The sequence below is a fragment of the Triticum dicoccoides genome, chromosome 3B (genome assembly GCF_002162155.2).
Source record: "Triticum dicoccoides isolate Atlit2015 ecotype Zavitan chromosome 3B, WEW_v2.0, whole genome shotgun sequence".
Taxonomy (NCBI): domain Eukaryota; kingdom Viridiplantae; phylum Streptophyta; class Magnoliopsida; order Poales; family Poaceae; genus Triticum; species Triticum dicoccoides.
The window spans coordinates 33,608,380-33,623,353 of NC_041385.1; the positions used below are offsets into that span (position 1 = coordinate 33,608,380).

At 46.0% G+C, this 14,974-nt stretch overlaps 1 protein-coding gene and 1 pseudogene across 1 annotated transcript; one reads left to right on the forward strand and one right to left on the reverse strand.

Moving 5' to 3' along the window:
- Window positions 1-11,392: 11,392 nt before the first annotated feature.
- On the reverse strand, window positions 11,393-14,919 carry LOC119274556 (putative E3 ubiquitin-protein ligase SINA-like 6). Its single transcript, XM_037555275.1, has 2 exons — window positions 14,571-14,919; window positions 11,393-12,390 (listed from the first exon to the last, which is right to left on the reverse strand). The coding sequence occupies exons 1-2, from the start codon at window positions 14,763-14,765 to the stop codon at window positions 11,683-11,685; spliced, it is 903 nt and encodes a 300-aa protein (XP_037411172.1). The 5' UTR covers window positions 14,766-14,919; the 3' UTR covers window positions 11,393-11,682.
- LOC119279185 overlaps window positions 14,764-14,974 on the forward strand; it is a 2,731-nt pseudogene continuing 2,520 nt past the window's right edge.

A 14,974-nucleotide genomic window follows, 5' to 3' on the forward strand; every position in this document is an offset into this window, starting at 1 on the left:
TTACAACTTTCCCGTTTCAAATAATTCATTGCGACCTTTGGACCCCACCGGTACCTAGTTGTTCTGGTTACAAATATTACTTGATCATAATGGATGATTTTTCTCATTATACGTGGACTTTCCCCCTGCGTGCAAAATCTGATGCTCCAGGTGTTCTTCACCGTTTCTTCCAATTTGTGCTCACCCAATTTCGTGTTTTCATTCAATGCATGCAGTGCAACAACGGCGGCGAGTTCCTCAAGTCCTCTCTCTGCTCTTTCCTTGGCGCTCACGGCACCTCGTTACGCTTGTTGTGCTCCCACACGTCACCGCAAAATGGCAAGGCTGAGCGTGACATCCACTCCACCAACGACATTGTCCGCACTCTCCTTTCCCAAGCCCACATGCCACCAAAATTTTGGGTAGAAGCACTACACACCTTCACCTACCTTCTCAATGTTTGTCCTTCACGCGCCATCCAACAGAACACACCACACTTTATGCTCTACGACACGCACCCATCCTATGACCACTTACACATATCTGGATGTTTGTGCTACCCTAACCTCTATGCCACCACACCGCAAAAACTTTCCCCCCGATCCAGCCCGTGCATTCTTCTCGGCCTCCCGCTCAAGCACAAGGGCTATAGGTGCCTCGATCTCCTTACCCACAAAGTCATCACGTCCAGGCACGTTATTTTTTATAAACTCGCTTTTCCCTTCGCTAAGAGCCCCACACATGCAGCCACCATCCCGGCCACAGGAAATCTCGCGTCGCAAAACCCACCCAGCCTCGATCTCAGGATTCCCCGTACCTGCTGACTACGCAGACACCACCAATCCACACGCTCCACCTACCCCGCCCACGCATGCAAACAATCGGGGAGCGTGTCGACATGCACGAGCCACGCGACTGGATGCGGGCGTTTGTCCATCCTAGCTCCCGGTCACACAGATCCGCCCCCACTTTCTGTCGTGCCCACATCTCCTCCCCGTTCGCTCCCCCATGCGCCGCCCCGGTCGCACCCCCAAAAAACCATAACACCATGCGCACCCACTCCAAGGCCGGGTGTCTTCAACCTAAAAATATTTTCACCCTTTATGTAACTATAGACCACATCTCAACTATTCCTTCCTCATACAAACAAGCCCTCAAATATGAAAATTGGTACAATGCTATGTTGAGGAATATACTGCTTTGTTACAGAACAAAACTTGGTCGTTGGTGTCTCCCCGAGCAGGTATCAACTTGGTGACGGGGAAGTGGATCTTTTGGCACAAGATGGACCCTGATGGCTCCCTTGCGCGGTACAAGGCCCGTTGGATGTTGCGCGGCTTCACACAACGGCAGACATCGACTTCAAGGAGACTTTCAGCCCTGTTGTCAAGCCAGCAACGATCCGCGTCGTCCTCAACCTCGCCGTCTCGTCCGATTGGCCCATACACCGGTTGGACGTGAAGAACGTGTTTCTCCACGGCCACCTCGACACCGTCGTCTACAGTCAGCAGCCGTCCGGCTTTGTCGACACTTCACGCCCATCGCATGTGTGCAAATTGCATCGCTCGCTCTACGGGCTTAAACAGGCTCCGCGGGCGTGGTTTCAACGCTTCACCACCTACCTTACTCGCCTCAGATTAGCCACTTGCAAGAGCGACACCTCGTTGTTCATCCTGCATAGTGATGACGGCACCACATACCTACTTTTGTACATCGACGATATTATTCTCACCACCAGCTCCACCTCCCTGCTTCGCCGCACCATCTCGCAACTCCACCATGAGTTTTCCATGACCGACCTTGGCAAGCTCCAGCACTTTCTGGGGATTAACGTTGAGCATGCTCCACATGGTCTCTTTCTTTCACAGCAGCCTGGAGATCCTTGAGTACGCCCACATGAGCAATTGCAAGCCCGTCATCCCCATCGACACCCGTGCCAAACTCTCTGCCACGGACTGCTCGCCCGTATCCGATCCATCTCTTTACCGCAGTCTCGCCAATGCTCTTCAGTACCTTACTCTCACTCGACCAAACATCGCCTACGCCATCCAGCGGGTCTGTATGTTTATGCACGACCTGCGGGAGAAAGTGGATCATACGCTATGTTCGGGGTACACCGCAGCTCGGCCTTCATCTACGACGCTCCCCCGACCACCGGTTTGTCACGTACTCGAACGCCGATTGGGCCAGTTGCCCCAACACATGCAAGTCCACGTCGGGCTACCGCATCTACATCGGCGACAACCTTGTGTCATGGTCTTCAAAGCGGCAACAGAACATCTCGCGCTCAAGCGTGGAGGTGGAATACAGGGCTGTGACCAACGTCGTGGCCGAGGTGTGTTGGCTGCGGCAACTTCTTTGTGAGCTCCGATGCCCGCCGGAGAGGGCGCAATCGTCTACTGCGACAACATGAACGCGATGTACCTCTCCACCAACCCTGTACAGCATCCGCGGACAAAGCACATCGAGATCGACCTACACTTTGTTCGCGAGCTAGTTTCCTTCGGTGACTAGGGATGCAAGCGGGCATCCCGCATAGTCCCGCATAAGTAGAGAGTTAGTTCGGATTGAACTGAAACTAAGTGGAGCAGTTATAACAAACGAAAATCAATTTTGACTATGGAGCGGGCCAGATCGGGCGCCGCTCTGCACCCATATCGGTGACGTCCGTGTGCCCCACGTTCCCTCTACGTCGCAGTTGCCAACATCTTCACCAAGGAGCTACCGTCAACTGTCTACCTCGACTTCCGGTCGAGTCTCAACGTGGTCGACACCCCCGTTGTGACTGCGGGGGGCTGTTGGAAGACCAATGGTACACATGTAACATCAGGACCGAGTCCTACGTAGTTAGGCTCACGATCTCCTCTATTGAGACTCGCACGATATGCATGCCGTACGTACGTATAGCTCGGGCAGTTACAACCTCTTCGTGGGCAAGTAATACAATCACGGATCACTTTCCATAATTCAACGGACAGGATGGAGGCAGAACAGAACTAGCAGGGTTGAGATACCGGAATTTCTTACCGGGAGGAGAAGGGAGATGGAGAGACAATGCGCGGCGAGGAGATCATGTGGGCGTCGTCATGGTCGTGGTCGTGCGCGGCGTCGGATCTGCAGCGCAGTTCTGCCCAAGGAAGGAAGCAAGCACATGAGAGGAGGCTGCTCCAAGCTATATGGACTTGCGGAATGGAGAAGTAAGGAGGAGGGCGTACCTTGGGCGTCAAGGTCCTGCAGCCCGTCCGGTCCGGAGGCGCCGTCGCAGCAAGGTCGGGGATGCCGCCGCCCATGTGCGACGCCCCGCAGAGAGAAGGGGGTGGACGGGATCGGCCTCCCTCGCGCTGCTGGAGCAGCAGCCGAGCCGCCGCTGGTGGGTGCAGTCGGCCTGGGTCCTTGGTCGCCGGAAGATGGAGGGCGTCTCTCTCGCCAAATCCATGGGTGGAAGAGATGGGCGCGCTGTCGCTGAGGAGGAAGGGAGGCCCTCGGTGGGGCTGGCGGGGAGGACGTAGCCGGCGCGGGAGAGGAGGTCGCCGGCGGCGGGTGGATTGGGGAATAATCAATCGGAGGAGAGGAAGAGACAGATGAGTCGCGGCTTGCTGGTCTGGTTTGGGGACTTGGGGACGAGATCGAGCGCGCCGCGGCCGAATTGGTGGCCTTTTAACCGAACCGAAGCCGGCGTCGTCTCTTGGCAAGTTTTACTAATAATTGGAACTCAATCAATCAAGGAAAGAAAAAAACGGACAAACGGAAGACGAGCTCGATCTGTGTCTCTTCTTCTTCTTCTTCTTCTTTTTAAAGGTCCAGTAATTGCTGGATATTTCATTTCAATTACTAGCAGGAATGCGGGGCGATCTGTGTCTCTTGGAGAAAGAAAGAAAAAGAAAGTGATTTTATTTTCTTTGAACTGGAATGGAAAAGGAATAAGATGAGGAATTGAGTCACCAAGAAAATAAAAGGACATATACGTATATCGGTACGATGGTGACCACCATCATGTGCATGCATAAACAAGTGGTGCACGATCGAGACGTGCTTGCTTGCTTAAACAGTCTATATCCGTGCACAAGAAAAAAGTGGTGCACGAGAGGAGAGGAGAGGAGGGTGCTTGCTTGCTTAAACAGTCTGTCCGTGCCCTAGTTGATTGAGTCGCGTACGTACATCACCCGCATGACCCGCTGCGGCTCCAGGATGCCTCGGTCCTTCCGCTTCGCTTGCCGCAACCGCCAGCACGGCTGCGCGTGGAGGTTACCGGGTCCTGCTTCTGGCCGCTCTGCCAACGACGCGCCTTCTTCCCCGGCGTCAATGCCGAGCTGCATCTCCTCCACCGCCTCACCTACGGCGGTGAGGAGGTCTGGATGGGTAAGTGAACATCTTATAATTTTTTTTTTGCGGGGTAAACATCTTATAATACACCATAAACATTTTAGAATACATGTTGAGATTTTCAGAATACATTGTCAGTGGACATTTTACAATACACTGAACATTTTTTAATTCATGGCTACAAAACATTATATGTCATGAATTTTCTTTTTACATTTCAACAACATATATTATGATTTACATTAACTTTTTTACAGATTCACGGACATTTGTTAAAACTCTCATTAACAATTTTTTAAATGTGTCAACATTTTCTAAATGTCAGGAACATTTTCTAGAACAAACTACAAAAAAATGAACAAAAAGAAACCAAAAAGGAAAAATTAACAAAAATAATCGATGTGTAACGAGTGATGAAAAAGAGCCACAGGGGCTTGCCGGGGTGGCCCATAGGGCTCACGTGGCCCAGCCCATGGCCGCCTAGTGGGGCCGTATGGGATCCATATAGAAAAGAAAACTTACACCACGTGGGGCAAAGGTGATATAAATAAACCAAAGAAATGTATGTCTAGGTGCGGTCGGCCTATACTCCTGCTTTTACTAGCTAATACGTAGTCAGGGGAAATATCTGGTACTGCCACCCCTAAGGTGCTTCCGGTGCTCCAAAACTCGATAGCACATCTTTAAATGTTCGAAAAGTTCTGAAACAAATCCACCACATTAACATATTATATATAAACAAGAGTCTGTCCGTGCCCTGGTTGGTTGAGTCGCGTACGTACATCACCGGCGTGACCCGCTACGGCTCCAGGATGCCTCGGTCCTTCCGCTTCGCTTGCCGCAACCGCGAGCACGGCTGCGCGTGGAGGTTACCGGGCCTTCTTTCCCGGCGTCAATGCCGAGGTGAGGCGGCGAGGAGGTCTGGATGGGTATGTGAACATCTTATAATTTTTTTTTGAGGAGGTAAACATCTTATAATACACCATAAACATTTTAGAATACATGTTGATATTTTCAGAATACATTGTCAGTGAACATTTTACAATACACTGAACATTTTTTAATTCATGGCTACAAAAAATTATATGTCATGAATTTTCTTTTTACATTTCAACAACATATATTATGATTTACATTAACTTTTTTACAGATTCACGGACATTTGTTAAAACTCTCATTAACAAATTTTTAAATGTGTCAACATTTTCTAAATGTCAGGAACATTTTCTAGAACAAACTACAAAAAATGAACAAAAAGAAACCAAAAAGGAAAAATTAACAAAAATAATCGATGTGTAACGAGTGATGAAAAAGAGCCACAGGGGCTTGCCGGGGTGGCCCATAGGGCTCACATGGCCCAGCCCATGGCCGCCTAGTGGGGCCGTATGGGATCCATATAGAAAAGAAAACTTACACCACGTGGGGCAAAGGTGATATAAATAAACCAAAGAAATGTATGTCTAGGTGCGGTCGGCCTGTACTCCTGCTTTTACTAGCTAATACGTAGTCAGGGGAAATATCTGGTACTGCCACCCCTAAGGTGCTTCCGGTGCTCCAAAACTCGATAGCACATCTTTAAATGTTTGAAAAATTCTGAAACAAATCCACCACATTAACATATTATATATAAAGAAGAGTCTGTCCGTGCCCTGGTTGGTTGAGTCGCGTACGTGCATCACCGGCGTAACCCGTTGCGGCTCCAGGATGCCTCGGTCCTTCCGCTTCGCTTGCCGCAACCACGAGCACGGCTGCGCGTGGAGGTTACCGGGCCTTCTTTCCCGGCGTCAATGCCGAGGTGAGGCGGCGAGGAGGTCTGGATGGGTATGTGAACATCTTATAAATTTCTTTTTTGAGGAGATAAACATCTTATAATACACCATAAACATTTTAGAATACATGTTGAGATTTTCAGAATACATTGTCAGTGAACATTTTACAATACACTGAACATTTTTTAATTCATGGCTACAAAAAATTATATGTCATGAATTTTCTTTTTACATTTCAACAACATATATTATGATTTACAATAACTTTTTTACAGATTAACGGACATTTGTTAAAACTCTCATTAACAAATTTTTAAATGTGTCAACATTTTCTAAATGTCATGAACATTTTGTAGAACAAACTACAAAAAATGAACAAAAAGAAATCAAAAAGGAAAAATTAACAAAAATAATCAATGTGCAACGAGTGATGAAAAAGAACCACAGGGGCTTGCCGGGGTGGCCCATAGGGCTCACGTGGCCCAGCCCATGGCCGCCTAGTGGGGCCGTGTGGGATCCATATAGAAAAGAAAACTTACACCACGTTGGGCAAAGGTGATATAAATAAACCAAAGAAATGTATGTCTAGGTGTGGTCGGCCTATACTCCTACTTTTACTAGCTAATACGTAGTCAGGGGAAATATCTGGTACTGCCACCCCTAAGGTGCTTCCGGTGCTCCAAAACTTGATAGCACATCTTTAAATGTTTGAAAAATTCTGAAACAAATCCACCACATTGACATATTATGTATAAACAAGTGTTTGTCCGTGCCCTGGTTGGTTGAGTCGCGTACGTGCATCACCGGCGTAACCCGTTGCGGCTCCAGGATGCCTCGGTCCTTCCGCTTCGCTTGCCGCAACCACGAGCACGGCTGCGCATGGAGGTTACCGGGCCTTCTTCCCCGGCGTCAATGCCGAGGTGAGGCGGCCAGGAGGTCTGGATGGGTATGTGAACATCTTATAATTTCTTTTTGCGGGGGTAAACACCTTATAATACACCATAAACATTTTAGAATACATGTTGAGATTTTCAGAATACATTGTCAGTGAACATTTTACAATACACTGAACATTTTTTAATTCATGGCTACAAAAAATTATATGTCATGAATTTTCTTTTTACATTTCAACAACATATATTATGATTTACATTAACTTTTTTTACAGATTAACAGACATTTGTTAAAACTCTCATTAAGAAATTTTTAAATGTGTCAACATTTTCTAGATGTCACGGACATTTTCTAGAACAAACTACAAAAAATTAACAAAAAGAAACCAAAAAGGAAAAATTAACAAAAATAATCAATGTGCAACGAGTGATGAAAAAGAGCCACAGGGGCTTGCCGGGGTGGCCCATAGGGCTCACGTGGCCCAGCCCATGGCCGCTTAGTGTGGCCGTGTGAGATCCATATAGAAAAGAAAACTTACACCACGTTGGGCAAAGGTGATATAAATAAACCAAAGAAATGTATGTCTAGGTGCGGTCGGCCTATACTCCTACTTTTACGTAGTCATGAGAAATATCCGGTATTGCCACTCCTAAGGTGCTCCCGGTGCTCCAAAACTCGATAGCACATCTTTAAATGTTCGAAAAATTCTGAAACAGATCCACCACATTGACACAATATCAAAGTATGTTGTCCAAAAATATGAAATCAAATTTCGAAACATTGCTTGAGAAACATAAATGACAAATTCAATAGTAAATAGTACACAACATAAGTTAGGCTTTAGATTAGGCACATTATCACATTGATGTCCATTTTGTCATTTTTGTATCTCGACCAATGTTTTGAATTTTAATTTAAAATTTTGTAACAACATACATTGATGTTGTGTCAATGTGCTGGATATTTTTTCAGAATTTTTTGAACATTTTAAAATGTGCTACTGAGTTTGGAGCACCGGGAGCACCCTAGGGGTGAGACTACCAAATATTTCCCCTATGTAGTCAAACTTGACAAATACAATTTCGAGTTGCAAGATAGTGATCTTCCATTGGAATTTTAATCAGGTCCAAAGCTAAGCAAAGATAAACCCTACAATCATTACAAACAAACAACAAGCTACATAACAAGACAACTGAGTTCTAAACACACTTTAGTTCCTCCAGTTGATGGTGATTAAAGAGCATTGGGCAACATCTAGTTGTTTCACCATATGCAGTCATTGAAAGTGGTGTTAGCTGAGTGGCACAAAAGGCTGTGTCCACAGCTTCTAGCTGAGATCCCTATGGCGCCACTCTGTCGGTGTGGATGTGTACAGTGAGTTCATTGGATGAGCTCTTGGCGAATTTCGGAGGAACCAGCAGGAAGAAGTTGCCTAGCTAAACTCCACCCACCAGCGAGCTGCTTGACACGTGAGGATCCTTCTGGAACACAAGCCTCCCGTCGGTTTTCCCACCAGCAACACCATGATCAGCCGAGATGTTGCACGAATAGCTCGGTTCAGACTCATGGGGCCTGACACAGACCACGGTAAGAGCACTACCGATGCTGGTCAGGGTGTTAGTTAGGAGGAACAATGACATGTCCTCCCCAACGAGCAACGTGAACCTGTAGTCTTGTGCCAAGGGGGTCTTCAGTGGCTTGTTGTAAGCCAAGTTGATCAGCGACCATCCGTGTTGCCTCGCGGAGGCCGACAACGGCGGTGGTGCAGTTTGTGCATCGGTGTTGCTCGAGTCAGAGGCGACACTGATTGAATCTGTTCAACACGAGAGAGAGAGAGAGAGAGAGAGAGAGAGAGAGAGAGAGAGGGAGAGAGAGAGAGGTGGCCGAGCACTTGCTCGCCGGCGTCTGAGCTGCAGACTTTTCATTTGCACAATGGCCTACCATTGGCACCCGAGGAGGCATCCTGCTTCTGTGGGACGACAATCTCGTGCATATGTATAGAGTGGCCCACCTAAACCCGTCCTAGAAAAATTAGAAACTGAGGGGGTGATGAGGGGGAGGGGGGCATTGCCCCCCTCCCTCCGCTCCCCTCCCTTCCCCTCCCTGCGCAGCATACAAAACAGCATATAAGCAACTTACTGATTCCAGTTTCTTTCATTTATACGTGTTCTTTCTTTTTTTAGAATGCATGGTATTTTTTGTAAAAACAAAAAAATTCAACCCAAAATCTTGATCTGACGATTGACAAATGGCAATCTATGTTTGCATAATGCAGATCATTCATCACCAGGATAAGAGTTTGCCTACACCAGCTCTTGGATGAATGACTTGTACCAGGAATAATCATCCTACTTGCTAAAAATGTTTATACGGTGGGGCACACAAGGAATGAAAATTGCTCCACAACGCCTGTAACGAGGTAAGAACGCCCGCGGGCGCCGCCATTGATGGTATGACCGAGGCTGAACCAAGCTTTTCCTGGCAAATTCGGGCCCATCCCCGGCTGGATCGCCATATCGACCTCCTCCATCATCCCACACGCTCACGGGTGTCGTCTACCGTCGGGAAACCACACGACTGGAGCTGCACCACCGCCCCGCCTGAGTGAGCCATCGAAGGCGGAAGGTCCCTCACCACTGCGTCGCTGATGCCAGACGACACACACGTCTAGGACACCCGCACAGGACACCGTCATGTTTTCCTTCTTTTTTTATTCTTTTCTATCCTTTTTTAGTTTTTCATTTTTTTATTTTCTTTTTATCTTATATTTTGATATTTTATTTTTCAACAAATCTTCAGAAATTTTAAAAGAATACATTTTAAAAAAAATCATTTTTTCTAAAATGTCCCTGTTTTGAAATTTTGTTCAAAAATTCCAAAAACAAATATAATTTTATAATTTTTTCACTACTTTACAAAAAAGTTTGATAATTCAAAAAAGTTTGTAATTACTAATTTTAACAATGTTCACATTCAAAAAAATTCACAAATTCGGAAAATGTCTGTGAATTTCAAAACATGCTCCCCCTTTCAAAATTTATTCGCAATTTAAAGAAATGTTCACGTTTTCAAAGTTTGATCGCAAAATCCAAAAAATGTTCCAGGAATCTAAAAAAAATCGCCTTCGAATTTTTTTTCACAAATTTTGAAGTGGTTAAGGAACTTCTCTCTCCAAATACGTTCACACATAAAAAAATCATGTTTTCAAAATGTGTTCATGAATTCAAAAAAAAATCGGTTAATTCCAAAACAAGTTCACATTTTGAAAATTTTGTTCGTAATTTGAAAAAAAAGTTTGCTTTATTAATTTATGTTCATGTACTTAAAAAAAGTTTGCATTTTCAAAAACTGGTTGTAATTTTAAAAATTGTTGTCCCTTTTTCGAAAAATGTTTGGATTTAAAAAATATTCGACTCTTTAATGATTTATTCAGAAATTAGAAAATGTTTCTGTTTCACGTTTAATTTTTACTTGTTCGATGGAGCTAATTGCAACATTTCTACTATAAACAAGGGAAGAAAATGATGCATGAGGTAAGATGGCAATGCAAGAGAAAACAGGGTAGCACCACAGGTTACAGCAATGTATCACATTCAACATCTCTCTCATATTGTTCAGCAATGTAGGAAAAGTTCAAGGGAGCAGTAAATGTCTTGCAGGGCCATAGGCTCTCGAGTCCCAGCTGACGCACACATTGTCCGGGCGACTTAGCAGTGCACCTCGGTATCTTCTAGATCTCCTCCGGAAAGCTGATCGAATCGCCAGGCAGCCCAATCACTCTGTTCATCGGTCTACCCTATTGTCCACCGGCGACCTGCAAACACACATACATATAGCAGCACCAAGAATCAAGAACCAGTGTCTATGTGCACCACCCACCAATCGGAAGCCTCAGGATTCAGGAAACTCACAAGCAACCCGGCCTCACATATGCGGAACATAAAATGCGGAGAGTAGGTAATTTCTGTCCAGTTAAAGCGGAGATGTAACAGAGCAGACCAATATCTAACTATTCCAAATGACAACAAGCTACAGAGTAGAACAATTGTCTTCTAAACTCAGTCTACTTCCTCGAGTTAATTAGCTGCTTATAGATAACCCCAAGTCTTGATGGGATTCGAACAGGTTACTGCAAAATTTGTAGGAATTTGTCTTCTTTTTCAAAAAGGAGGATGATCCACAGCCCCCAGCCTCTGCATCAAGACTTCTAAAATGGAAGGCTTTGTGGTTTCCCTCCCCTTTTTCGTTAACGGGAGATTTTTCTGAGAGAGGAAACCATGCAAAATCTTGAAGATCAGCTAATGATCTGGCGATGGTGTGCGTCTGTGCAATGCAGCACCAAGTTCTTGGTTCAAATACCAGTTCAATGGTAACGTCCATCTTACTAGCTAAATAACACGTAGTCAAACTTGACAAATACAGTACAATTTTGAGTTGCAAGATACTGATCTTCCATTGGGACAACTGAGTTACATAAGATACATAACAAGACAACAAGCTAAGCAAAGGTAAATTCTACTGCCACTACAAACGACAACAAGCTACGTACATAGCAAGACAACTGAGTTCTAAACACGTTTTAGTTCCTCCAGCTGATGGTGATTAAAGAGCTTTGGGCAACATCTAGCTAGCTGTTTCACCATATGCAGTCATTAAAAGTGGTGTTAGCATAGTGGCCCAAAAGGCTCTGTCCATATATAGCTTCCAGCTGAGATCCCTATGGCGCCACTCTGTCGATGCGGATGTGTACAGTGAGTTCACCAGATGAGGTCTCGGCGAATTCCAGAGGAACCAGCAGGAAGAAGTTGCCCATCTGAACTCCACCCACCAGCGAGCTGCTTGACACGTGAGGATCCTTCTGGAACACGAGCCTCCCATCGGTTTTCCCACCAGCGACACCATGAGCAGCCGAGATGTTGCACGAATAGCTCGGTTCAGACTCGTGGGGCCTGACGCAGACCACGGTGAGAGCACTGCCGATGCTGGTCAGGGTGTTGATCAGGAGGAACAAGGACATGTCCTCCCCAACCAGAAGCATGAACCGGCGGTCTCGTGCCAAGAGGATCTTCAGTGGCTTGTTGTAACCCAAGTTGGTCGGCGACCATCCGTGCGCGGTGACGAAGTGGTCCAGCAGGCAACATGCCGGCGCTTTGAAGGCACAGTCATCCTCTGGGCAGTAGCATGGAGCATGTGGGCATGAACTCTCATGCTTCTCTTTCTCCTGGTAGCCGACGAACTCGTTGCAGCCGTATGTTTGGTTCGAGCATGGCACTTTCATGGCGTCGATGAACTGCTCGAGCTCGACGCAGCGGGAATAGCTAGTGCTTTTGCAACACAGAGCGCAGAATGTACCCAGCCTCAAAACGTGCCCAACCTCACGGAGCTTTTCCGGGCACTGAGAACACAAAACGTGCCCAGCCGCACACTGAAGAAACATGAGAATATTAGCACAAGGATCAGCAGCAGCAAACAATGGATAATAAACTGCAGAAAAACACACAACTAAACAACTGAGTGCAATGCAGGCAGAAACATGAAAGATATCAGTCATCTACATAGTAAGGGAACAACCAAATCATAAGCATTTCACTACCAACGACTAGAGTAAAAACAGGCTGCTCCTTAGTTACGGTATGGAACATTGTATTCAGTTGTGAAACCAACAACTAAGACCCTACATAGTAAGCGAGCAGCCAAAGTGGCATTTGACTACAAACCACCAAATTGGAAACTGAGTTCTGACTGCTACAAATTCACTTTTCAGATTCCATTTTGTTATCCTAGCAGGAGCCAAACAAGTAAATGGAAAAAATGTTTCTTCAAAAAGAAAAAAGGGGAATAAATTGCAATTTATGGCACCTAAATGCTGATCCACTGACATTCTTAAATTTCAGAGGAAAACAGCAGGCAACTTTCACCTTTGCCCATGCAGTATTTGCTATTAACCAGGGAGAAAAGATCCTTTTTTTTACTCCCAACAACAATCAGAAAAGCGTCTACATCAATGCACTCTTAGGAAGAAGAAAGTGTAGCAAGAGATAGCTAGACTAGCATCTTACCAAACAAGCTGCTCCTCAAGTTACGCTATGGAAAACGCATTCAGTTTTGAGACACCAAAAATTAAGAACCTACATAGGAGTAATAAGAGAGCAGCTAAACTAGCATTTAACCACTACATTGAAATTGAGTCCTAACTGCTGCCCTGTTCAGCTCTGAGACACCAGCAATTAAGATCCTACATAGTAAAAAGAAACCAGCTAAAACTAGCATTCCACTGCTGCCCACTAGATTGGAAATTCAGTCATAACTGGTTCATTTTCAGCTTCAAGACACCAACATCATGGTCCCATTTAGGAATCCTAGCCAGAACAACAGCAGCCAAGAAGGTATAAATGGTTGTAAATATTGCAATAGATGCCACCGAAATGTTGATCAACTGACATTATGCCTCCTAAACTTCGCCTGCCGTTTATAACCACTATGTGCTAATCTAGCATTTCACTACTACAGACTAGATTGGAAGCTGGGTCTTAGCTGCTACATTCAGTTTTCACATACAAGCAATCAAGACCCTACAACGTGCCATTTCCCATTTGGTTATCATACCACTGCAATTTATGCCATGGAATAACTGCAACTTATGCCATGGAAATGTTAATCCACTGGCATATTAACCACTATAATGGAAATTGAGCCCTAAATGCTACCCTATTCAGATTTGAGACACCAGTTTTTAAGAGACCAGCTAAAATAGCATTCCACTACTACCCACTAGACTGGAAATTGAGTCTTAAGTGCTCCATTTTTTTTTAGCTTGTAGACAGCAACAGTTAACGTCCTACCAAGGTCCCATTTAGGAAACCTAGCAAAATGTGCAAAGCCAGCAAGTCACTTGAACAGATACAGAGTAGACTGAAAACCGATTCCTAGCTGCTAGACATTCAGTTTTCACACGCAACCAATCAGGACCCTACAAGGTGGCATTTGTTCATCCTACCGAGAACAGCAGCATTCAGAAAGGTAAAAGGACCATCATCTTTTCCTTCGAGGAGCAAACAAGGAATGACTGCATTCAGAAAGTATAGATGGAAATACGCAAGATGCGCCATGGAAACGTTGATCCAGTGACTTAAATTTCAGAGCAAACGGCGGGAAACTGCGCCTGCTGTCTATATGCAGTATGTGCTAAACTAGCATGACACTAATACGCAGACTCGATTGGAAACTGGTTCCTAAATGTTACATACTCAGTTTGGCACGAAACCAATCAAGACCCTACAAGGTGCCATTTGTGCATCCTACCAAGAACAGATGCAGCATCTTTTCCTTTGACTAGGAGACAAGGCACAAGTGCAATTCAAGGCATTGGGAATGCCAATCCACTCCACTGGCATCATATCACATAGCACACATTTCAGAGGAAACGGCCGGCCCATGTGCGGTAGTATGTGCTACAGCAGCGTACAGCCTACTAGTATCAGTGAGAGGAGCAGCTACAGCCACATCTGAGTGTACACTCTGCTCTCAGGAATCTATCCGGGCAAATAAAATTAAAGAACTGTATCTTGAAGATGAGGAGGGATGGAATGCGGCGGGAGGTGTCACCTTGAAGATGGGTGGCTTGAGGGGCTCGGAGCAGATCCTGCAGCGGAGAGCTTTGGACTGTATCTTGACGGTCACCTCGCCGCCCGGCCTCTCCCCTTCTTCCGCCGCCGCCGCAGCCGCCGCCGCGGCGTCTGGCTCTGACCCCGCACCAAGGTCCTCCGTCTTGGTCCTCTTCACCGAAGGTTCTTCCGCCATGGGCGGGCAGCCCTCAATGGGGCGGCTCGGAGCAGAGCCGAGGTGTGCGTGGCAGGGAAGGGGAGCTGGGGAAGCAGAGCTTGTGCGAGGCCAGGTTTTGGTGAGGGTTTGGTTGTGCTGGCTGTCAAATCAAAGATAAATGCCAGTGGTGAAAACAGAAATGAGCGGCTAGGCGTCAGTCGGATAAACAATTTATTTTGCAGAGGATC